The 25325-nt window shown below is 45.4% G+C and overlaps 1 protein-coding gene across 1 annotated transcript in view; it reads left to right on the top strand.

The window, feature by feature from the left end:
* MCM3AP (minichromosome maintenance complex component 3 associated protein) overlaps nt 1-25325 on the top strand; it is a 619735-nt gene that overhangs the window by 242098 nt on the left and 352312 nt on the right. Inside the window, exon 14 of the mRNA XM_069225490.1 lies at nt 21990-22090. Within this exon, the coding sequence (XP_069081591.1) occupies nt 21990-22090 (101 nt within the window). The remainder of the gene's footprint in view (nt 1-21989; nt 22091-25325) is intronic.

The following is a 25325-nucleotide window of genomic DNA, read 5'->3' as shown; positions in this document are numbered from 1 at the left end:
CTGTATAAACAATACCTTTCTTTGTTTGGTCATTTCCTGAAATGGGTTTACTTTGGCTTTTGGGGCTGATTTCAAGTGATCTTGGGGAGGTGTTGACCAGTAATCACCTGAGATGGTGTTTTACTGGTACTAAGCTTGGTTAGGTATGTAACTGGAGCTGGCCTCCGAAAGGGTGTTCCAGGGATTTCTATTTAACCAGAATTGGTCTGGGATCACTGTTCTCCTAATGTTCGATGTTTTCACCCCCTTTGGACAGAATTTGGTCTTTCACAGGCATCGGCCAAAGGCTAGCATTCTGTATTGCTTGTCTATTGGGGTTGGGGTGGGGGGGGGGGAGCTTAACCTCTGCTGGCAAGTGTAAGAGTGCAGATTCATTTAGTAAGCTGAAGTTACCATTAGCATAATGTGGGCTGATTATTTAATGGTTGAGTTGATAGTTCGAAGGAGGAGGTAGGTGATGAAAATTGTTAACTTATTTAGGGAATATTGACCATGACTGTGCTACTGCTGTTGTTGAGGATCAACATTGTTAATGAAGTTTAAAAAACAGGTTTGCCTGTGTGCCACGTGATGTTTGGGCTTAGTGAAGCAGAGCCAGTATTATATACAGATATTTCAGTTATGACACTGCTTTTGGTTTCTTCATGAATTTAAATTGGCCCTTAACTGCTTTGAGTGAAAGAAGAACATCCCACATCCATGACCATTGATTATTGACTGCAGTAGAAGTTGACCATAAATGCAATCCCAGTTGACCACTGAAAGAGGCTAGTATAGATTTCAGTAGGTGGTGAAGTGTAGGGGATGACCAGTGATGGATTAGGATACCAAATGGCATTTCAGGGACTGATATGGGAATTGAACCTCGGTGATCCAAAGTGGAAGTTACCAAGCTGTGAAAGACAGTAATTATCAGTGTGTTGAAGCAAGTGAGTTTTTAATGTATCTTTTTTAATTATTCCATAATGTTTTTATTGGTTTTCAAGAAATCAAAGAATAGTGTATAAGTATACATGGGAAATGCCTGCAACATTTAAGATTAAGACCATTACATTGTATTGTGAATGCGTACAGGGATACCTTGGTAATTAGTGGATTTGCAGTTACTTTTTTTCATCCAACTTGAGGAATAGATCTTACATATTTGCAGCAGCTTGTGGCTGATATTCTGGTGTTCGTCTCTTCTGTTGATTCGTGTATGGTGTTCTGGCATTAATAACATCAACATATATATTATTCTGAAAAGTAGCTGAGGGGTTAAACGAGAGTAAAGAATAAGATGGAAATAGTTTCTCTTTCATGTATTCATCCATTTTGGTATAATAAGTATATTCCTTGTTCAGTGTCTTGTGTTACTGCGTTTACTGTAGTTGGGAGGACGAAAGAGTAAGTTGACAAGTCATTATGGAGATTTGTTTTTCTGTAAATGTAGGTCAAGTTTGTTCATCCTTATGAGGTACTCTATGTGCATTAATGAGAATAGTAGTGTTGTCCTGAATTCTGTTAAAGCATAGCCAAGCCACTATGTGTGTTACCAAAGATTTCTTATATTTTTCCATGCTGTCTGAATCTATTCGATCCCTGGTGTTAAGAATAGGTCTATTAATAATCGGTCTGTTAGGAATACAAGAGCAGTGTTGGTTAATAGGGAATATATACAGTGTTGCTCTGGTAATGTTTAGAGTTGATCTTGTGCTGAAAATTGGCATAAACTAGTGCTTGTATCTAGTCCCATTGTGGTTTTACAAATTTGCATAGGAAGAACATTTGTTCTGTGTCATTTTTGCTTTCTTTAACGTTCCAGCATTGATTTCAGACCAGGAGGCCTGCGGAGTGAAATCTAGTTCTGATATGATCTGTGGATTTACCAGGCCTCAGACAGGAAGTGATTTTGGATAGCAACACAGACTATCAAATTTTAAAGGATAGCTGTAACCTCAGATCATTTACCTTAGAAAATCCCCAGATGCCGTACTAGATGCGGAAGATTGTAACAACATGTTCGATGGCATCTGTCGCTGTAGATACGCATGTTTTGCAATAGCTCGCCATCTGGTGTTGGGCCGGAGTGTTACAAGTTGTTTTTCTTCGAAGAAGTCTTTCGAGTCACGGGACCGAGTGACTCCTCCTTTTGTCTCCATTGCGCATGGGCGTCGACTCCATCTTCGATTGTTTTTTTTTTTCCGCCATCGGGTTCGGACGTGTTCCTGTCGCTCCGAGTTTCGGAACGGAAAATTAGCTAATTTCGGAAGATTTTCATCGGTATTGTTGCGTTCGGGATCGGCGTACTTAGATTCAACACCGCATCGAAGATCGATGAGCTCCGGTGCCCTTCGGGGTAGTTTTTCGATCCCCCGTCGGGGCCTGGTCGGCCCGACCGCGTGCTGAAGAACGCCGATGGAACGGACCCCGTTCCGTTTCTGCCCCAAATGCCACAATAAATACCCCTATAAAGACCAACACTTGGTCTGTAACCTGTGCCTGTCACCTGAGCACAGTGAAGACACCTGTGAGGCCTGTCGTGCGTTCCGGTCCCGAAAGACACTCCGAGACCGTCGAGCCAGAAGACTTCAGATGGCGTCCGCGCCGACAGCCCACCGAGAGTTCGAGGAGCAGGAAGAGGAAGGTACCTTCTCGATCCAAGAATCGGACTCCGAAGGATTCGACGATACACAAACCGTGAGTAACACGTCGAAAACCACACAGAGGAAAATTTACAAGGCCCAGGGGACGCCACTGCCATCAGGCCATGGCTCCACCCATAAATTCGGTGACCGACCGTCGGCACCGAAAAAGGCCCAAACAGTGCCGAGATCGTCCGACTCCGGTCGAGACACTGGCACGCAGCCTTCTCGGGACCGAGAAAGTGCTGGAGACAAGCCTCGACACCGAGATGCCGGTGTGGACACGGCTCGACGCCGAGACAGCGGCACCGAAGACGATCGACGCCGAGAGGTTTCGGCCCCGAAAAAGAAAAAAGTCACCTCGGAGCCGAAAAAACACGCAGACAAGGTTTCGGTGCCGAAACAAACTGCAAGCGACCCAGCTTCAGGCTCTTATACAGAAGAGCACTCGCTAACCTCCCAAATGCAAAAGCATAGGTTTGAGGAAGAGCTACAATCAACTGATGTGGACCATACGCAAAAGCGTATCTTCATACAGCAGGGGACAGGAAAAATAAGCACCCTTCCCCCCATTAGAAGAAAGAGAAGGTTGGAGTTCCAAACTGAACAGACACCACAACCAAAAGTGGTGAAAAGAGTTACCCCACCACCCTCTCCTCCGCCCGTGATTAACGTCTCACCAGCATGAACTCCATCACACTCCCCAGCTCACACCACCATAAGCCAGGGTGACCAAGATCAAGACGCATGGGACCTATACGACGCCCCAGTGTCAGATAACAGTCCGGAGGCATACCCTACGAAGCCATCTCCACCAGAAGACAGCACCGCGTATTCTCAAGTGGTGGCTAGAGCAGCACAATTTCACAACGTAAGCCTCCACTCAGAACAGGTCGAGGATGATTTTTTATTCAACACACTCTCCTCCACCCACAGCTCATACCAAAGCCTGCCTATGCTCCCTGGTATGCTCCGGCATGCGAAAGAAATCTTTAAGGAGCCGGTCAAAAGTAGGGCAATCACACCAAGGGTGGAAAAAAAGTATAAGGCGCCTCCTACAGACCCGGTTTTCATCACTACACAGCTGCCACCAGACTCTGTCGTTGTAGGAGCAGCTAGGAAAAGGGCCAACTCTCACACATCTGGAGATGCACCACCCCCAGATAAAGAAAGCCGCAAGTTCGATGCAGCTGGTAAAAGAGTCGCAGCACAAGCTGCAAACCAGTGGCGCATCGCGAACTCCCAGGCACTACTTGCGCGCTATGACAGAGCCCACTGGGACGAGATGCAACATCTCATTGAACATCTGCCCAAGGACTTACAAAATAGGGCAAAACAAGTGGTTGAGGAGGGACAGACCATTTCCAACAACCAGCTCCGCTCCTCCATGGACGCTGCAGATACAGCTGCACGGACAATTAATACATCTGTAACTATCAGAAGGCATGCATGGCTCCGAACGTCTGGATTTAAACCAGAGATTCAACAAGCAGTTCTCAATATGCCTTTTAATGAAAAAGAACTGTTCGGTCCAGAAGTGGACACAGCGATTGAGAAACTCAAAAAAGATACGGACACTGCCAAAGCCATGGGCGCACTCTACTCCCCGCAGAGCAGAGGGAATTACAGCACATTCCGTAAAACACCCTTTCGAGGGGGGTTTCGGGGTCAGAGCACACAAGCCAGCACCTCACAAGCAACACCGTCCAGTTACCAGGGACAGTATAGAGGAGGTTTTCGGGGACAATATAGAGGAGGGCAATTCCCTAGAAATAGAGGAAGATTTCAGAGCCCCAAAACCCCTACTACTAAACAGTGACTCACATGTCACTCACCCCCTCCACACAACACCAGTGGGGGGAAGAATAAGTCATTATTACAAAGCATGGGAGGAAATCACTACAGACACTTGGGTTCTAGCAATTATCCAACATGGTTATTGCATAGAATTTCTACAGTTCCCTCCAAACATACCACCAAAAGCACAAAATTTGACAACACACCATTCCAATCTCCTGGAGATAGAAGTGCAGGCACTATTGCAAAAGAATGCAATCGAATTAGTGGCAAACAAACAAACAAACACAGGAGTTTACTCACTGTACTTTCTGATACCAAAGAAGGACAAAACGCTGAGACCAATCCTAGACCTCAGAGTAGTGAACACTTTCATCAAATCAGACCACTTTCACATGGTCACACTACAAGAAGTATTGCCATTGCTAAAACTACACGACTACATGGCAACTTTAGACCTCAAGGATGCTTATTTCCATATACCAATACACCCATCGCACAGGAAATACCTAAGGTTTGTATTCAAGGGAATACATTACCAATTCAAGGTACTGCCTTTCGGATTAACTACCGCACCAAGAGTCTTTACCAAGTGTCTAGCGGTAGTCGCTGCACACATAAGAAGGCAGAAAATACATGTGTTCCCATATCTAGACGACTGGCTAATCAAGGCCCATTCGTTAATACAGTGCTCAAATCACACAAATCATATCATACAAACCCTCTTCAAACTAGGGTTCACCGTCAATTTCACAAAATCCAAAATTCTGCCGCGCAAGGTACAACAATACCTAGGAGCCATAATAGACACATCAAAAGGAGTAGCCACTCCAAGTCCACAAAGAATTTGAAATTTCAACACCATCATACAACGCATGTATCCAACACAAAGAATACACGCAAAGATGGTACTACAACTCCTAGGCATGATGTCTTCATGCATAGCCATTGTCCCAAACGCAAGACTGCACATGAGGCCCTTGCAACAGTGCCTAGCATCACAATGGTCACAAGCACAGGGTCACCTTCTAGATCTGGTGTTAATAGACCGCCAAACTTACCTCTCGCTTCTGTGGTGGAACAACATAAATTTAAACAAAGGGCGGCCTTTCCAAGACCCAGTGCCACAATACGTAATAACAACAGATGCTTCCATGACAGGGTGGGGAGCACACCTCGATCAACACAGCATACAAGGACAATGGAACGTACATCAAACAAAACTGCATATAAATCACCTAGAACTTCTAGCAGTTTTTCAAGCACTAAAAGCTTTCCAACCAATCATAGTTCACAAATACATTCTCGTCAAAACAGACAACATGACAACAATGTATTATCTAAACAAGCAAGGGGGGACGCACTCCACGCAGTTAAGCCTGCTAGCACAAAAGATTTGGCGTTGGGCAATTCACAACCAAATTCGCCTAATAGCACAATTTATATCAGGGATCCAAAATCAACTCGCAGACAATCTCTCTCGAGATCACCAACAGGTCCACGAATGGGAAATTCACCCCCAAATCCTGAACACTTATTTCAAACTCTGGGGAACACCTCAGATAGACTTGTTTGCGACAAGGGAGAACGCAAAATGCCAACACTTCGCATCCAGATACCCACACAAACAGTCCCAAGGCAATGCCCTATGGATGAACTAGTCAGGGATATTTGCTTACGCTTTTCCTCCTCTCCCTCTCCTTCCTTACCTGGTAAACAAACTCAGTCAAAACAAACTCAAACTCATATTGATAGCACCAACTTGGGCAAGGCAACCCTGGTACACAACGCTGCTAGACCTATCAGTAGTACCCTGCATCAAATTGCCCAACAGGCCAGATCTGTTGACACAGCACAACCAAAAGATCAGACACCCAGATCCAGCATCGCTGAATCTAGCAATCTGGCTCCTGAAATCCTAGAATTCAGGCACTTACAACTTACCCAAGAATGTATGGAAGTCATAAAACAAGCCAGAAGGCCATCCACCAGGCACTGCTATGCAAGTAAATGGAAGAGGTTTGTTTGCTACTGCCATATTAATCAAATACAACCATTACACACAACTCCAGAACATGTAGTGGGTTACTTGCTTCACTTACAAAAATCTAACCTGGCTTTCTCTTCCATTAAAATACACCTTGCAGCAATATCTGCATACCTGCAGACTACCTATTCAACTTCCCTATATAAGATACCAGTCATTAAAGCATTCATGGAGGGCCTTAGGAGAATTATACCACCAAGAACACCTCCTGTTCCTTCATGGAACCTAAATGTTGTCCTAACTAGACTTATGGGTCCACCTTTTGAACCCATGCACTCCTCCGACATACAGTTCCTAACCTGGAAGGTGGCATTTCTCATCGCCATTACTTCCCTAAGAAGAGTAAGCGAGATTCAAGCGTTTACAATACAGGAACCTTTTATACAACTACACAAGAATAAGGTCGTCCTAAGGACCAATCCTAAATTTTTGCCAAAGGTTATTTCACCGTTCTATCTAAATCAAACAGTGGAACTTCCAGTGTTCTTTCCACAGCCAGATACCGTAGCTGAAAGGGCACTACATACATTAGATGTCAAAAGAGCATTGATGTATTACATTGACAGAACAAAAAACATCAGAAAGACTAAAACAACTATTTATTGCATTTCAAAAACCTCATGCAGGAAACCCAATATCAAAACAAGGTATAGCCAGATGGATAGTTAAATGCATCCAAATCGGCTACCTTAAAGCTAAACGACAGCTGCCCATTACACCAAGGGCACACTCAACCAGAAAGAAAGGTGCTACCATGGCCTTTCTAGGAAACATCCCAATGCAAGAAATATGTAAGGCAGCCACATGGTCTACGCCTCACACATTCACCAAGCACTACTGTGTAGACGTGTTATCCGCACAACAAGCCACAGTAGGTCAAGCCGTACTAAGAACATTATTTCAGACTACTTCCACTCCTACAGGCTGATCCACCGCTTTTGGGGAGATAACTGCTTACTAGTCTATGCAAAACATGCGTATCTACAGCGACAGATGCCATCGAACTGAAAATGTCACTTACCCAGTGTACATCTGTTCGTGGCATCAGTCGCAGTAGATTCGCATGTGCCCACCCGCCTCCCCGGGAGCCTGTAGCAGTTTGGAAGTTACCTTCAATTATTTATATATGTATCATCTCAACCTTAAATAGGTGCATACTTAGTCACTCCATTGCATGGGCACTATTACTACAATTCAACTCCTACCTCACCCTCTGCGGGGAAAAACAATCGAAGATGGAGTCGACGCCCATGCGCAATGGAGACAAAAGGAGGAGTCACTCGGTCCCGTGACTCGAAAGACTTCTTCGAAGAAAAACAACTTGTAACACTCCGGCCCAACACCAGATGGCGAGCTATTGCAAAACATGCGAATCTACTGCGACTGATGCCACGAACAGATGTACACTGGGTAAGTGACATTTTCATACTCATGCATTTCCGATAGATAGTGCTGTGCTGCTCTGTGGTGACATTATTCCACCTGAGAAGTGATGATGGATCTGTATATAAGCACCACCCCTGTGAGTCGACATCATACCCTTTCTTTCTGTGCATTTGCACATGAAGGCTGAGCTAACTCCTAACTTTCTCCTTATCACTGGAAGTTTTTTCTTAGAAAATCATATTTTGTTCCCGTGTGCAAGGGAACTATGCCCCCTCCTAAAAATATAGGCACTGTTGCAAACAAATTTCTGTGACAGATCTATTCAGGGTGTGCCTTCGGTGTTTGGGTTTGAAACATGGCTTCATGTCCTGTGAAGACTGTGGCCTGATGAACCCAGAGGCATCCAGGAATGTGAAGCTGTATGTTGCAAAGCAGTGAAAGATGTATCAAAAGCCCTGCTCAAAGGTGAGGGCTCGGATCCGTTCCTCCTCTCAAATCAGTTCCTGCGACAGATCCTCTACTCTGTCCAAGTCTTCCAGTAACTCGAAGAAGAAGCAAAAAAAGGGCAAGTGGGTTCGTCCCAGCCCCTCCATTTTCTACCTGTAAAGCCTTGTCAGGGTGACTTGCAGTCTCATTCCAGGTCCCCCGCGGAGAAGCTGACTCCACAACTGATCCAGATGCACCCTGAGTTTCTGGGTACATCGGAGATGTCACAACAGATTGAGAATTTACAAGAGGCCACATTGCCAATTTTTTGGCACTGTTTTGGCTCTTTCTGGCATGCATTTGAACTCTTAAGTATCCATGAAGGCCTCCAGTTGCCTTACTGCCAGTGAGTACACCCTCTGCACAGTCTTTACCTCCTGAACCCTCCTCGGTTCCACTCCAAAGATGGAGCTCACTTCCAGTTCGGCATCAGAATCCATGCCAGTGCCTTTGACATTGATGTGGGCACCAGTGGTACACAGGATTCATATAGTCCTGCCCTACTCCGAGCCACATTGATCTTCACCCAGACAGAGGTTGCCTCCAAAGCTGTACTGACCGCCAAATTCATTCAGACTGACAGAACCATGCCTTTGCCTCGCAGCCTCAACCCAGTTCTCTAATAACTTTACGGTGCAGAGTTTGATTGGAGCTAACCAGCATTTTTAGATGACCACAGAGAAGAGGAGGATTATTTTCTGCTGTACTATGGTGATGACTTGCAGGAGGCCAGTGGACTTGACACTTCTCAGCACACTATATTGTGTTTTCCCTTGGACTGCCGATGGAAGAGAGTGATTGAGAGAGACGAGAGCAAGGGGCTTCTGAGAATGTGCAAGCCTCTTTGATGGATATGCCTTTCAAAGGGTCTTGCAGATAGGCAAGACTCGATGTTGAAACGTTTGGCCACTGTGTTCCCTTCTAGCCCTGTGAGACAGTATCTTCAACAGTTTTGCACCTTTCAAGGCTACTCCAGGATTGATGTTCTTTGGTGATCAGAGATGAGGATCAAACAGATCATTTTCGAGGCACCAGGGGCAACAAACTTCCCAGTCACAAGTTCCTACAGCAACAGCTTCCAAACTGCCTTAATTTGCCCTCATTGGCACACGACTGCCCTGTAGGGGGCAGGATCAGCTATTTACTCAAAGTGTGGCAAAAAAAAGACACTGAGACACTGTGCCCTACCTTTCCTTTTGAGGCCTTGAAAAATCACGTTATCAGACATGCAGATCTAGTGACTAAAATAATCTTATCTAATCTACCTAACTAATTTGCTTGACTCATGAACTGGTCTCAAATTATGTGATCCTAGGCAAAACGTTTTTTCACTAGGTCACCTTTTTGCTTCTTTATCACATATAAGAGCACCTTCAAATATACAAAGCATGTCTAGCATGTATAGCATGTCTGCTATACAAAAAGCTATTTTCTTTGATTTAATAGGCTAAACTCTGACTTGCCTCTTAGTTCACTAATAGCATTATCATCAGGACGGGAGAGGAATGTTTCTCAGTTCATGTTTAAGAGCTCATGTTTAATAAATATAGTACTAAAACATGATGTGGTAGAGTACTGTCATTTATAGACAGCATATTTTCCATTGAAATGAGCACAAAATTTCCTACTGGCATGCAGTTTTACTGATAAAATTATATAGTGTACAAACTATAATGTGTAGAAATCGGAATTTAGCAAATATTTATCATTTACACATCACAGATTTGTTTCCATTAAACTTCAGAATTACAAAAAAGTGTATTCCCAACTGCTGATCTGTTTTGAACTAATTATACAGTTCATTTACAATCTATTTAAATGTGTGTTTGGGAAAAAAAAGCTGACAAACAGGGGCGTGACTCAGATGGACAACGTGGCAGACAATTAGGAACAGGGATCCCACTTCCGGGCCTGCAATCTGTCAACATCCTTGAAAGCTAAGCAACACTGGCCAAACACTCTGAAGAGGAGCTCTGGGGTCGAATTGGGGGCTCTGGAGTCCAGAAAGGGTTCCCTCCCCCAACACCACTGTGAGGAAATAACTGCACTTAGCTGATAAGGCTGTGAAGCCAAGGAGGTGACGGGCAATGCTGTGTTCCTCTTTGACCCCTGCACTACAACATGAGGACCCCCTAACTCTGAGTGACGAGCAGAGGACGGGTCCAAGGTGGACATAATTTGAAGTGAGCAGGGAGAGGCCTGGCCATGTGATGCCTTGGTGTTGTGGAGCGGCAGGCTCCAGCGCTGACCTGAAACGTGCCCAATGGGGCGAGTCCCCCACCACACTGAGGACACAGCAGCGTCAGTGGGGCCTCCCCGTGGCTAAGATCAGACATGGTTTCCACAACAGCCTGTAAGGGGGACTGGATGTTGCCCACAGCTTGGGACTCCTACTCCCCCTAGGTGGATGTTGTAGCATTTAAGGCCTGCCACTGCCTTGTGGGCTACCTCCGGGCAGCTCCAGGTTGGAGAGACTCCAGTGGCCCTTGAGGATGTGTGAGGGGCCCATGACATGTGCAAGGACTTTGGGCGTGTGGGCCACACAACTCTTTTTAGATCATGGCAAAGCTGCTTGTGCTGCCCTACCACACAGGACCTCACCAACAGGGGGGTAAATGGCCCCTGCTACAATAGAGAGGCCCATACCTCCATCTTTGGGAACACCTGTATGGCCCTCGTGGTGATCTGTGCTGCACGGTCCCCTGGACGGGCCTTTGCTTACCTCCATGTAGGTGGCCCACAATCAAAATAGCCAGGACTGCTCATGCTGCCTCAACCTGTGGTGGTGACCAGGGTAAATGGGCCCTGCTCCATGGGAAGAACCATATCCTCGGCGAGGGCACTACTGGCTCGCCAGTCAACACTAAGGGCAGATTGGTACGGAGAGCATTTCCCTTGAATTCCTTTCTGGGGCGAATTCCGAGCCGATCTGCCCAATCTAACCTGTTCAGCAGCCAGTGTGACCCAAGGGTCTGCAGAACTCCTTACCATAACTCAGTACCACAAGATAGGGCATACGAAGCCAGCCAGATAAACACTGTACTCCACAATATCCTGGGACTGGGCCCCAGGGGCATTGGAAGCACTTTCTCATCAAGATAAGATGTCATCTTATCCGCAGTCTAGACTTCCGGGGTCTACCTGGAAACAAAGTCTACTTCGTCAAGACCATAGAAAGCTGCCTGAAAGAGGAAATTTCACTGAGAGGTCTCTGACTGACCTCCAGCCCCAGTAGTCCGACCTCCAACAACACCTGTGTGACCTGAAAAAGTGAATGCAATTCCTGAAGGCGATGCAGCAATATTCATAGTTGGGCTTCCTGAGAGTAGCTTGGGCTCCAACATTGTGTACTATTTGGAGAAATGGGTTTGGGACCCGGTACCTCAACCCATTCTATTCTTCTCCATTGAAAGAGCCCACTGGGCCCATGTGAGACACCCTCCTCCGGGGGTCTCCTCTGCACCAGATTGTTGTCAAGCTCCTACACTTTAAAGATCGCAACACAATTCTCAGGGTGGCTCGCCAGCTGAGTACGGTCCTCTTGAATGACCTGAATTCTTCTTTTACGGACTAGACCCTGACAGTCCAGCGTCATTGCGCCTCCTTCCTAAGATTGAAACAGAAACTCAAAGATCAGGACCTCAAATATGCTCTATCCTCCCCTCTAAAGTAAAAGTGATTTAAGATGATGAAATTTTCTTCATTGAGAAGCTGTGCTTTGGAATTGGCTAGAAGCTTTGATGCCCAACTCAACCGAGCCAGCCTATCTGGCGGGAGGGCCGCACTAGACAGCCAGGAGTCCTAGGTACACCTTATCCTGAGCAAGCCTAGAACAGCAACCAATCATCCCTGGAGTTGGTGGTGACTTTTCAAGACCCCCAGTAAGACCACTCAGATTCCTCATTGGTCCTGTCAAGAATTGGAAGCCCCCAAGCACTCACCCTCTGGCAAATGACCCCCCCCCCCCTCCCCCCAGATGACAGACAAGGTCATATAGGGTGATGGACCATACCAGACACAAGCCCTCTGCTGAAATTCAACTTGCGAGTTCTGGCCTCATTCGCTCTTGAGCCTAGACAGTTCTCGACATGGGATGGGGATTGCCCAGTCCTTCCATCCATCTGATCAGGACTCTGATAACGGGTAGCACCAAGACACTCACCTTTTCATCTCTCCCCTCAGGGTGTACTGGTTACTTGGTTTAAGTGATAGGCTGTTGCTGTGCTGCACACACTATTGCTGTTCTTTGTTGAATATTGTTTTTTGGTCCTTTGATCCACAAATGGTACAAATTTGGTTATTACTTTATCAACTCCTTTGTGGGTCCCTCTCATGCACCCCCACTCTTCCCTGACCTCAGTCAAGAATGCCCCTCCACGGAAACAAAGGGTAGGGGATATCACATGGGGCCTTTGACTAGATGTGATGTGAAGTGAAGTGAAGTGTCTTATCTTGGAACATTCATGAGATGCAAACTCTGGCCAAGCTCTATCAAATTCACACATTCCTCAAGGTAAATGGGGTACACAGGGCACTTCTGCAGGAGTCTCAAATCACCCAGGCTGAAGGGGTCCGGCTGCAGAAAAGGTGGAGTGGTCAGGTTTACCCTAATAACTAATCTGCTTATGCCAGAGGCACACTTATCTGGGTGAGAGCTGGGGCACCTATCTAGGTCCTCTAACACAAGGGCTTGTAGGGCAGGTTTGTCCTCCTTCAGACTCATTTGAATCGCATCCTTATTAGTAGCATTTCTTCACCGAACATGGAACAATCTAAATTCTTGCAGTGACTATCCATTATCTTGGCTAAGTGTAGCCCTGGGGGAGAGTTCAACTGTGTTCTGGATCCTGTTCTGGATCGCTCACACCCACCACTCCCGAGAGACCCCATGATAGCCAGTGCTAAGGTGAATGCTGTTATTAGACTTTTGGCTACCCGCAAATCACCCTGACGGCCTCCTGGCTGTATTATATAAGGCATTCTGAGGCACTGTAGCTCCCAAATTAGTCCAACTCTTAGCCAGCAGTTACAATGGGGACATTCCCAGCTACCATACAGGAGGCTGCCATGGTGTCGCTGCTAAAAGCTGGGAAGGACCCTCTGGACATAGCCTCGTTCCTCCCAGTTGCGGTACTGAACATGGATTACAAAACTTTGAGCATGATCTTAGTTCAAAGAGTAGAACTGTTGCTGCGACTGATCCATAAGGATCAATTTTTTTTTTTATTTCAAGTAGAAATACCTCTGTGTATTTGCAGGCTATACTGGATAATGGAGACTATTCACAATAAATGGCCACTTGTGGCTACGCTGATACTTTGTATTAATAAAGTATTTGATTCCCTACGTTGGGATTACTTATTTGGAGTCTTGGCTCTGTTCAGTTTTGGAACTATATTACCAGGCTGATCTGCTATTTATACACCTGCCCCACTACAAGGACTCTCTTCGGGGGATGTCCTTCTGACCCTGTTCTGGTTGGGTGGGGTACCAGGCAGGGTTGCCCTTGCTCACCTCTCCTATTTGCCCTGACAATAGAGCCAATAGCAACCAGGGTAGTTCCCTTGTCATTCGGCACATACTCCGTTTTACTTTATCCTGATGATGTCCTACTTTACTTAAGGGATGTCACCTCCAGTCTCACTCCTATAGCCTCTGTCCTGATGGAGATCAGCTGGGTTTCAGGACTTGCAGTGAGCTGAGGTAAATCTGATCTGCTCACTTTACTTTCCAGGTTGACCAGGTGGACTGTTGATCTGGGGAGGGCCCCTATCCGGTAGGAACCCTACTCCTTCTGCTATCTGGGCATCCTATATTCCATGCAACCTAGGACCGCCTTGTCGGTAACCAGTTGACAACGGTTGCCTTGATCAGGTCTCACCTGCCTTTTTGGAATTCCCTCCCCCTATCTGTGGTGGCCCGCATGCCAATCGCCAAAATGTTGGTACCTTCCCCTCTACTTTATTAGAATCTTCTGGTAATTCTCCCCTGGTCCTTTTTTTAGAGAGCTCACCATCCTCTCAGGAGAAATCTATTGGCACAACTCACATAGACAAGTTGTCCTGCACAAGCTTCAACTCCCCTCAGATTAGGGAGACCTTGATAGCCCTAACTTCGAATACTACTTCCAGCCGCCCAGTTACAGTGGCTTTCCTACTGGTTGACGGGTGGGTTCCTGGAGGATACATGTTCAGTGTGCCCGATCTGTTCAATGAGGCTCTCCTTGGACTTTTACATCATTATGCTCAACCGTTCTGAGATTCACCTCTTCTTCTGCAGGGCTGCACTCTCCTCCATGATGAGTGATTCATCTCACCAGACACCTACTCCATATTCCCCGGCAGTTCCATTGCTCTGACTCCCGCCTTGGAGGGGCCACCTCTCAGGTCAACAACTTCACATTTGGGATGAGGCTGGGCTATCAATCTATATCAGAACGAAGGTCAATTCCTTCTCTATGCCTCCTTGGAGGGTGCTATGGGAGACATTAGGGCACCTCATGAGACTGAATTGGTGACTTACCACCTTATACAAAAATTACACACTATGAGCAATGGGCAATGGCTAATATCTGGCTTGCCAATGCTTTTATCACACACATGCAGGTATCGGCGCAACCCCTGCGAGATACTTGGGAGACCGACTTAGTCAGTCTGCTTCACTATAGGTAAAGGGGTAAAGGCCCTGACATCCCTGAGGAAGGTTTACTGCAATGCCCACTTGAAATTGATCCAATTTTACATCCTTCACAGGGCACAGCTCCTTCTTAAAATGACTGGCCCGCCTATTTCCAGGAGCATCAGATACCTGCACTAGGTGTGCCATGCTGGAGACAGACCTGAGACATACAATATGGTATTGTCCATATTTACAGATATACTGTAGTACTGTACAGTCCCATTTGAAATGACAGGAGCAGTGGGCATATACATAAGACCGCACACATACACAGTTGCAGTGCAGTTCTACTCTCGGCTCTTATTCTTTCTGGAAAATTATCACAATATGGTTGAAAAAAAAAAAAAACCCTGCCAGACCCGGGGCTTTGGCAGTGTACATTTACCTTATGGGCAAAAGCCAAAGCTGCAGAACTGCATGGCGATGCCACTAGAGGCCTGCATTGTCACCCCACACCCCAGAGTTGGGAGGCGCTCCTCTCCCAGCTGACTGCCCCATACCGGGACCCTCCCACATACCCCCACCAGATCCCTCAGCAGACTCCTCATTGGTGGAGTCATGATCAGCACTCCCTTTGCCCAATAACGCATATAAACTAGTGGACTGCTCAATGATCAGGCCGGTATATACATATTGTGTGTCCCACCCATTCCCATCATGCGAACCCCCCCACAACACTGGGCTCCTGGAACAGTATCCGCTGAAAGTCCCTAGGGGACCCAATTATATTCACATCAGGGGTTCTAGATGATCCTTAAATCTCCCACTACATAAATTGCAGCTGTTGAGCCACCCCTTTCCATGCGAGGAACTTATGGGGGGGAGGTAGATGCCTCTCTATTGTCACTTAGGCTCCAGTGCCCTCTACACAGAGAATCCCTATCCTTCCCTCTGCCTATTCTCCCTCAGCTCCCCTTATCCATCCCACCCATGTATAGGCGAGAGTTCAGAGAGTTTGAGTGTGTATATGTAATTACCTTCAGCAAGTAATCCTACATGACCATATCACATGCATTACAAGATTCAGTTTTTATGCTATCTATTACATGCACAATCCAAGTATATGCATGTTGAAAAAATCAATAAGCAAATGTGTTAAAGAAAAAAAGCTGACATCCAAAATCCTTTCATTTAACACACCCTGTACCCCAGCAAGATTGTTACAGTTCACTTTAAAAAGTCCTCTGATTTGGCAAACAAAGAAAAGTAAACGCCATGATAAAATAAGCAGCAGTTTAAAAAAAAAAAAAAAAAAAGCAAAGCTGATATTTAACCAACCTCTGTTTTTGAATGCACAGCAAACGTGAAACCATAAAAACAATATTTAAATGTTTCTTCATTGCTTGTTCACTTTCTGAATGAACAGGACATGTGTTCTTTGCCAGCACGAGCTCTCTCGCCAGAAAAAGCAAGTAGGTCCTAAAAATAGCTCACCCTGATAAATTCTTACTCGGCATCGCAAGATGGCAAATAGATTTTTTGAGGCCTGCTTTATGATCTTCTGCATCTTCCACCCACATCCAAATATCTTTCAAACAAGCATTGGCCATTTTGCTCCATGAAGTGCAGGCTGTTATTGGCAAAAAGAGCCATAGAGAGGGTCCAAACATATCAAATAGGTTGTGACTCTCACTCTCACTATTTCACTTTTAGAATGCTCAAGCTGGCCCAGGTTCTGTCTGCCCTGTATCCAGATGATTGGGTGATGGATTTAGATCTTCAGGAGGCCTGACTTTGTGGAACTCCAGGAAAGGTACATAAACACTACTTGTAATTCAAGGTGTGGACCAGGAGCTTTGTATACTTGTCCTGCTCCCTTTTGGCCTCACTAGTGCCCCTCGCCCCTAAGGTGTTCATGGAGGTGATACCGGTGGGGGAAACACATCTTTGAAGGTTGGGGTTCCAGTTTTTCCCTACCTAAACGAATGCCTATTGAAGGCATGCTTGCCATTGTTGGTTGACAGACAACCTCCAGACATCCTTGGAGGTAACTATCAATGTGCCAAAGTCACACCATACTTCTTTGCTTAGGATCCCTTTCATTGGAACGATCCTGGATACAGTGCAGTTTCGGGCCGTCTCTGCACTACTAGTCAAGGACATTTGAGACATGGTCCTGATGGCTTAGCCTTAGTCCTGTGTCTGAATGAGTGGTTCTGGGGCTTCTCGACCTCTTGGCACCCTGCTTGTCGATTATGGCATGTGACATTTGTAGCCTCTGCATTGGAACTTGAAGTCTCAGTGGGCCCAGAATCCATGGAAACCTTTTGAATAACATTCAAGCTTCAGCGAAGACTGCAGATGACCTGCAGTGGTGCCTCAACCTCAGGTGAACCGGCAGCTTACCTCTTTCCCTGCCCCAACCAGAATTTGTCGGTGACTGATGCATCACTGTTTGTTGGGAAGGTATCTGGTTGAGTTTCAGAACATAAGACATCAACTTGTTGCGGGTCGTTCGTTTGGCACTGAAAGCCTTCTCTTCTGTCCACCAAATATAGGTCGGTTCAGGTTTTCACGGATAACACCACCACCATATGGTACTGCAACAAACAGTGCAGCTTAGGTCCTACATCCTGTGCCAATTGGCATTTCAACTCAGGAGCATGCAGGAGTCCCAGGGCATTTCACTGGCCGTGAACCACCTGGCAGGATCTTTGAATGCCAGGGCAGGCAAAGTCACACAGTGGCGCCTGGTTGTTAATGAATTGAAGTTACTCTGTAAGGTGGTACATGGAATCTTCCAGCGATGGGGAGAACTCAGACTAAATGTTTTCACCACTGATGAGAACATGCAATGTCAACACTTTTGCTTGAGTGGAATGCACCATTTCATCCTTTATTTCGTCACGTAGTCCTCAACATAAGAGAGTTAAAAAAGTGCGTTCAACCCAAGTGGTTTCAGCTTCTAGCTGTTTGAAACGGGTTATGTAATTCAGGACATCCTGATTATCTTGTTGTATATCGCATAAAGCTTCTTGAGCAGCGGCCTCCAGTCCAGGTCATTCAAACATCTGTTTAAAGGCTTGCATAAAGGCTGACTAGTTGGACAATAATGAGTCATTGGCAGCCACCAACGGAGTTGCCCAAGCTAGGGCTGGGCCAGACAGGGCGCTGATCAGATAGCCAACTTTGGTCCAATCCTGGGTAAACTGAGCACGTCGAAATGCAAAATATACCCCTAAGGAATCTAGGAATTCCTTTAACTTGTTCGGATCTCCAGAATAATGTGGTGTTGAGGCAGAGACAGTAGGTATATCAATGGACTGAGAAACCAGAGCTTGTCTCAGTGCTGTATTTTTGGCATGCATTTGTTGTAACTCCCGGGCCTGTTGTTGTACGGTATGAAGCATGGACTGTGCTGTTTCCACAGTGTTTTCAGGAGGTTCTTCCATGGTTCCAGAGCAACGTGGAATCTTTTGGCGTTGCAGTCTGTCACAATTTACATGCTTCATACCGCTGTAATCTGCCAGTCTCGGGGCACCACCTGGTTTCTTGCTTGTTCTGTACTGGCCAAGGTAAGGGCAACCCTTTCCAGTAGCCACGGTGTTGCTGACAGTATAACGCCTAGCAGGCCGTAACCTTCAGAAGGGAGTCCCAGAGACAAAAACCCAGTATTAAAAAAAAAACTCAAATCAGATGAACTTCTGAAAAGAAGCAAAAGAAAAATAAAAACTGAGAAAAAATAACAAATCGGGAACAACAAAACTGCAGGCAAAAACAGGATAGGTTCAAAACACGGGAAACAGGAGCGAGGAGCACCACCAGGACGGAAGTGTTTGCAACGCAAAGAACAGAAGACCTTCTGTGCTTATATACAGACAAACAGGAAGTGACTTGCAGGAATAGCTAAAGACACCATCTTGGATTGGGAAAGCCGCATACAGTTGAATGGAAAAATAGCCATAGTAGAAAAGGTGGTAAGCAATGCATGCAGGGAAGGAAACACAGACTCCTGGGAAGAAGAAGAAAATATGGCCAAGGAAGTTGAAAAAAGAAAGAAGAAAAAGAAATCCAGAAAGTAGGTGAGCAAACTATGAGCTCAGTGTGACCCAGAGCCCAAGAGAGGACTCCCAGACCACGCCACGGCCCAAAAAGCGGCCCGCGGAAGAACCAGCTGCCCGAACAACAGAACGCAATCAGACCGCGGCCTGCGAAGGTGGACGCCACTGTTCTCAGCGGCATCACACTTATAATGCCAAAATGCCCCACAGTTTCTGCAGCGTTCTGTGTAATTGTTGGAGATTCCTCTTTCTTCCAAAAAACAACAATTATTCTTCTGCTATCGCTGTTTTCTTATATTAAATCTGTGCTCCATCCTTCATTCTGAAGCAGAGTACCATACGCTCCTTGTTTGTTTGCAATTAAAAATCCCAATACTGTAGTCATTGTACCTTTTGTTGCCATAGGATTCTAAGTTTTGAGCATAGCCACATTAAGTGCCCATTCCCACTCCCTACGGTTTCTGCAGGACATTTCATTCAGTTTGAAACTTTTCACGTTTAGTTTTGTGGGGATAGACTACCATTGAACAGCTCGATTTTGTAGCTGTGTGAACTATTTAGATAGTTTCTCATACATATTAGCCCACTCACTCGTAGGAATAAGTCTAGACGATTGTTTCCCATCAGCCTATGAATTTCCATTGTCTAACTGGGATCTCTGTCAATCTGTATCTTTTTTTTTTTTTATTTATTTTTTTATAGTTAGATGCCAGGTGTTTAACCTCATGTTTAGTCTTGCAATTGTTTTCGTAGCTGTACATTTCCTTTGTTGCTGTGTGGTCACGTAACTTAGTGATGAATTTGACAGTGGTGAGTCACGGTTTCTGATCAACATTATTTCTCAATTTCCCTTTACAAAATACATTTCTTATCAATAGACACTGTCCTTCTTTCCAAATTTTGAATGGATCCTAGTGCATTACTGTCATAGCATCCATGTTGAATCAATTGGGCATGCTTGGTGAATGGACATAATCAGTTTAATCTTAACTGAATCCTCTCATAGCTCGCACTGGCTGCCTCACAGTCACCTATCACCTGCTTAGGGCATTGGTATATTTCAGCCTAAGATCACATAGAGTGGGGAATAATTGTGGCCTTGGATCTACCATGAGAAATTCTGTGGGATTTAACTTGCAGTAAGTGGCTACATATGTGGACATAACTGAAAGGTAACGGAAATTAAAGGCGAGCTGAAATTCTGAGCGGAATTTCCACACACATATCCTCCCAACTTGTAACTTCTAAATGTGAGAAAGACTTCAAGAATTCTAATGTTATCAAACTGTATCCGTTTTTTGATAAACCCTTATTTGTAAGATTTAATGAAGTGTTAGAAATTCAGTGGCAGCTGTGGATTTTTACAAATATTGTTGTCAAAATGTGCAATGGGTCATTAGATCCAGCCCTCTATGAGGTCCTATTCTGAAATCGACGGAAGTGTAAGGCAAACCAAGGACACTGATTGCATTGTGTTACGATTGTTTTGCTCGCCTCCAGAAAGCCAAAGTTCTAGTCCTATTTCCAGTGAACAAAGAATCTACAGGTGGTCAAAGAAAGCACCATTGCAATAAGACTCACTGTGTCCTAAAGGGCACTTTTCTCCTGCACATGGTCCATGTCGCTACAAACACATTACACAGATTTCACATCCATGCTATACTCAACAAAAAGGCCTTTTTATTAGGCAATTAGTGATGGTAGAAAGGCCGTTAACCTAGAATTGTATGCAGATCTCTCCAAATGCCAGCCACCTGATGGCTTGATATGAGAGGGCAATAGTCACTCTCTGCTCTGGGAAAGTAGTACACATTGGATGGGTTTCCTTTCAGTAGAGCTTATACTCTCTTATTCAGTTCCTTATTGTATAAGCCACTGGAGCAAGGCATAAAGGAGACAAGGCAACAAAACTGGGCAAGGTGGTGCATGTTTTCCAAACCTTGCCAGGACTTCAGTTCCTGTGACTGTGCAGCGATGTACGGCTAGAGATGTTACAGTAGGCACTGCAGTTCGCTTGGCGCTTCAGTCAACTATTCCTCCATCCTCTCAATTCCATGATTCACAGGAATGTAGAGAAAATATGGAGGAAAGGAGACATAGTTTCTGATGTTAGACTGTGAGGACCTATGTTCACCTCCTAAAATCCTAGCTTTAACAATTAACCAAAAACATGTGATTTGGGTAAATCATCCACTTTCCTTTTTCCTAATACTTTTTCATTCTAAACCCAGTTTTATGTATAATGTGTCTCCGTACACCCCTGGTATCTTTAAATATGTTGTTGCTCCTGAATCAGAACTGATCTGCATTAATGCCAGCACACACTACATGCAGACATACATACACACAAACTAAGGTAAAAAGGAGCGAAGTTAGAATACAGGTGTTGGAGAAGATAGTTTAGCTCATTTATAAAGCTCAGCAGTACCAGAAAACCCAGCTCCTAGGTGCTGAACAAAATAAGAGTAATACAATACTATCACAGCAAAACTAAATATCTGAAACTTAACATAATTTAAAACTCATCAAATGGAGCTAGCAAGGGGTCAACAGAGTCAAGTAATGTATGTAGCATTCACTTAAGTCGGGATACAACAGGCTCCGTACAGGACCAGCATGTTGGACTTTCAGTCTCATGGCAGGGTACAATAGAAATTGCTTTACCTTTTTTAAAATATTTTTCCAGTTTACTTTCAATTCTCAGTCCTACTGGCAGTGTTCCACATTTTAGTCTAGCAAAATTTCAGTAATCTCCCACGTATTTGTTTAAGTGCCAGCTGAGCACTGATAATTTTTCTCTTTGTTGAACTGGGGTAGTCGTGTCTGTTGATGGTATGATGTACATGCCTTTTCCCTATGCTCTGTACACTATTCAGTCGCTTGACTTGCACGCATATGAAATAAAAACCTGAAGGGCAAATAATATTATAACTACTTTTCTTACTAATGTGCAATTTTTACTTTGTGCAGCATATCTCAGAGGTGGTGGAGGAGCTGGTGGAGGAGTCCCTGAAGGAGCATTGCAAGGCGCTGAGTGAGAACGTAGCCGCATATGCATCTACAGCGCTAAGGTGATACAATACCATATTCATTATCTGTTTTGATAAGGTTACTTAAAGCCAGACCTTTTTTGTGTGTGTGTGTGTGTGTATATATATATATATATATATATGTTCGATGGCATGTGTAGCTGCAGATACACATGCTTTGCACATCCCCCCATCTAGTGTTGGGCTCGGAGTGTTACAAGTTGTTTTCTTCTAAGAAGTCTTTCGAGTCACGAGATCGAGGGACTCCTCCCCTTTCGGCTCCATTGCGCATGGGCGTGGACTCCATCTTAGATTGTTTTTTTTCCGCCATCGGATTCGGACGTGTTCCTTTTCGCTCCGTGTTTCGGTTTGGAAAATTAGTTAGAATCTCAGAAAATTAGACGTTATTGTTTGCGTTCGGTATCGGGTTAGTTACTACAGATCGACACCGACTTTTGAAGAGCTCAGGTGGCCCTTCGGGGTTTTTTCCATCTCCCGTCGGGGCCTGGTCGGCCCGGCCACGTGTCTCTTCAAGGCTGATGGAACGGACCCCATTCTGCTTCTGCCCAAAATGTCACAACAAGTATCCGTATACAGATCAGCACCTGGTCTGTAACTTGTGTTTGTCTCCAGAACACAAAGAAGATACTTGTGAAGCCTGTCGAGCGTTTCGGTCGAGGAATACATTAAGAGACCGAAGAGCGAGAAGACTGCAATGGCGTCGGCGCCGACAGGACAAAGGCATTTGGAGGAGGAAGAGGAAACCTTCTCCATCCAGCAGTCGGATTTGGACGAGCTCGATCCCGAAGAAACGCCTAAAACCGTGAGTAAGACGTCGAAACATAAAACTCACGAGTAGACCACAAAAGCCCAGGGGACACCACCTCGGCCATGGCTCAACCCGTAAAATAGGTGACCGATCATCAGCACGAAAAAGGGCACGCTTGTGTCGAAGTCATCCGACTCCGGTCGAGATACCGGCACACAGCAATCTCGAGCCCGAGACAGCGGCACCGCAATGGGTCGGCACCGAGAGACCACAACGCCAAAAATAAAGAAAGTGTCGTCGGAGAAGGAAAAAGGCTACCGAAAAAGTTTCCATTCCGAAACATCCAGCCTCGGATCCGAAATCAGGTTCCTACACAGAGGAACAGGGATTGTCCTCCCAAATGCAAGGGCATAAGTTCGGACAAGAACTAGAATCAGTGGAGCCAGACTACACTCAAAGGAGGCTCCACATTCAAAAGGACACAGGGAAGATAAGCACTCTTCCCCCAATTAAAATGAAAAGAAGACTTGCCTTTCAAGAAAAAGACAAGCAGCCACAGGCAAAGGTGGCAAGCCAGACAACTCCGCCACTATCTCCACCACCATCAATGCACACATCGCCGGTAGTCACTCCACCACTGATGCAATCCCCAACACGTACTGCAATGAGTCAGGACGATCCCGACGCATGGGACCTTTATGATGCGCCAGTATCGGATAACAGCCCAGACTGTTACCCAGCAAGACCGTCCCCACCTGAGGACAGTACGTCCTACACGCAGGTGGTCTCAAGGGCAGCGGCTTTTCATAATGTCACCTTGCATGCAGAACCGATTGAGGATGACTTTTTGTTTAATACACTATCCTCCACTCATAGCCAATACCAGAGCTTACCTATGCTACCTGGAATGCTAAAACACCCCAAACAGGTGTTTCAGGAGCCTGTGAAGGGCAGTACAAGCCACCACCTACAGACCCTGTGTATATCACGCAGCAATTAACACCAGACTCTGTGGTAGTAGGGGCAGCTCGCAAGAGAGCAAACTCTCACACCTCGGGAGACGCACCACCTCCAGTCAAGGAGAGTCGCAAATTTGACGCTGCAGGGAAAAGGGTTGCAGCACAAGCAGCAAACCAATGGCGCATTGCCAACTCACAAGCACTTCTGGCAAGATATGATAGGGCTCATTGGGACAAAATGCAGCATTTCATAGAACACTTACCCAAAGAGTTCCAGAAAAGGGCACAAAAAGTGGTGGAAGAAGGACAAAGTATCTCAAATAATCAGATACGGTCAGCAATGGATGCAGCAGATACAGCTGCAAGGACAGTAAATACTGCAGTAACAATAAGGAGACACGCATGGTTGCGTACGTCAGGATTCAAGCCGGAAATACAACAAGCTGTGCTGAATATGCCTTTTAATGGACAGCAGTTGTTTGGGCCGGAGGTGGACACTGCTATAGAAAAACTTAAAAAAGACACTGATACGGCCAAAACCATGGGCGCACTCTACTCCCCACAGAGCAGAGGTACATTTCGCAAAACACAGTTTAGAGGGGGGTTTCTAGGACAAGCTACAGAACCCACAACCTCACAAACAAGGCCCACTTATCAAAGTCAATATCAGCGGGGAAGTTTTCGGGGGCAATATAGAGGGGGACAGTTCCAAAAGAATAGAGGGAAGTTCCAAAACCCCAAAACTCCTCAAAACAAGCAGTGACTTCCAAGTCACAAATCCCCAACACATAACACCTGTGGGGGGGAGACTAAGCAATGTTTACAAACATTGGGAGGAGATAATAACAGACACTTGGGTACTGGCAATTATCCAGCATGGTTATTGCATAGAATTACTAAAATTCCCTCCAAATGTCCCACCGAAAACACACTATGTCAAAACAACACATGGATCTTCTACAACTGGAGGTCCAAGCGTTGTTACAAAAAGATGCAATAGAACTCGTACCAATTCATCAGAGAGGAACAGGAGTTTACTCACTGTACTTTCTCATACCCAAAAAAAGACAAAACTCTAAGACCTATATTAGATCTCAGAACATTAAATATCTACATCAAATCATATCACTTTCACATGGTGACACTGCAGGACGTAATCCCATTGCTCAAACAACAAGACTACATGTCCACACTAGACCTAAAGGATGCATACTTCCATATAACCATACATCCTTCACACAGAAAGTACTTAAGGTTTGTATTCCAAGGGGTACATTACCAATTCAAAGTGTTGCCATTCGGGATAACAACTGTGCCAAGAGTTTTTACAAAATGCCTGGCAGGAGTGGCAGCTCATATCAGAAGGCAGCAAATACATGTGTTCCCGTACCTAGACGATTGGTTAATCAAAACCAACACGCAAAAACGGTGTTCACAACACACAAAGTATGTCATAGAAACCCTCCACAAACTAGGTTTCTCACTCAACTACAACAAGTCACACCTTCAACCGTGTCAAACACAGCAATACTTAGGGGCGACAATCAAC

The sequence above is a fragment of the Pleurodeles waltl genome, chromosome 3_1, assembly GCF_031143425.1.
Source record: "Pleurodeles waltl isolate 20211129_DDA chromosome 3_1, aPleWal1.hap1.20221129, whole genome shotgun sequence".
In the NCBI taxonomy this organism is placed as follows: Eukaryota; Metazoa; Chordata; class Amphibia; order Caudata; family Salamandridae; genus Pleurodeles; species Pleurodeles waltl.
This window is presented reverse-complemented; position numbering and strand designations above follow the sequence as displayed.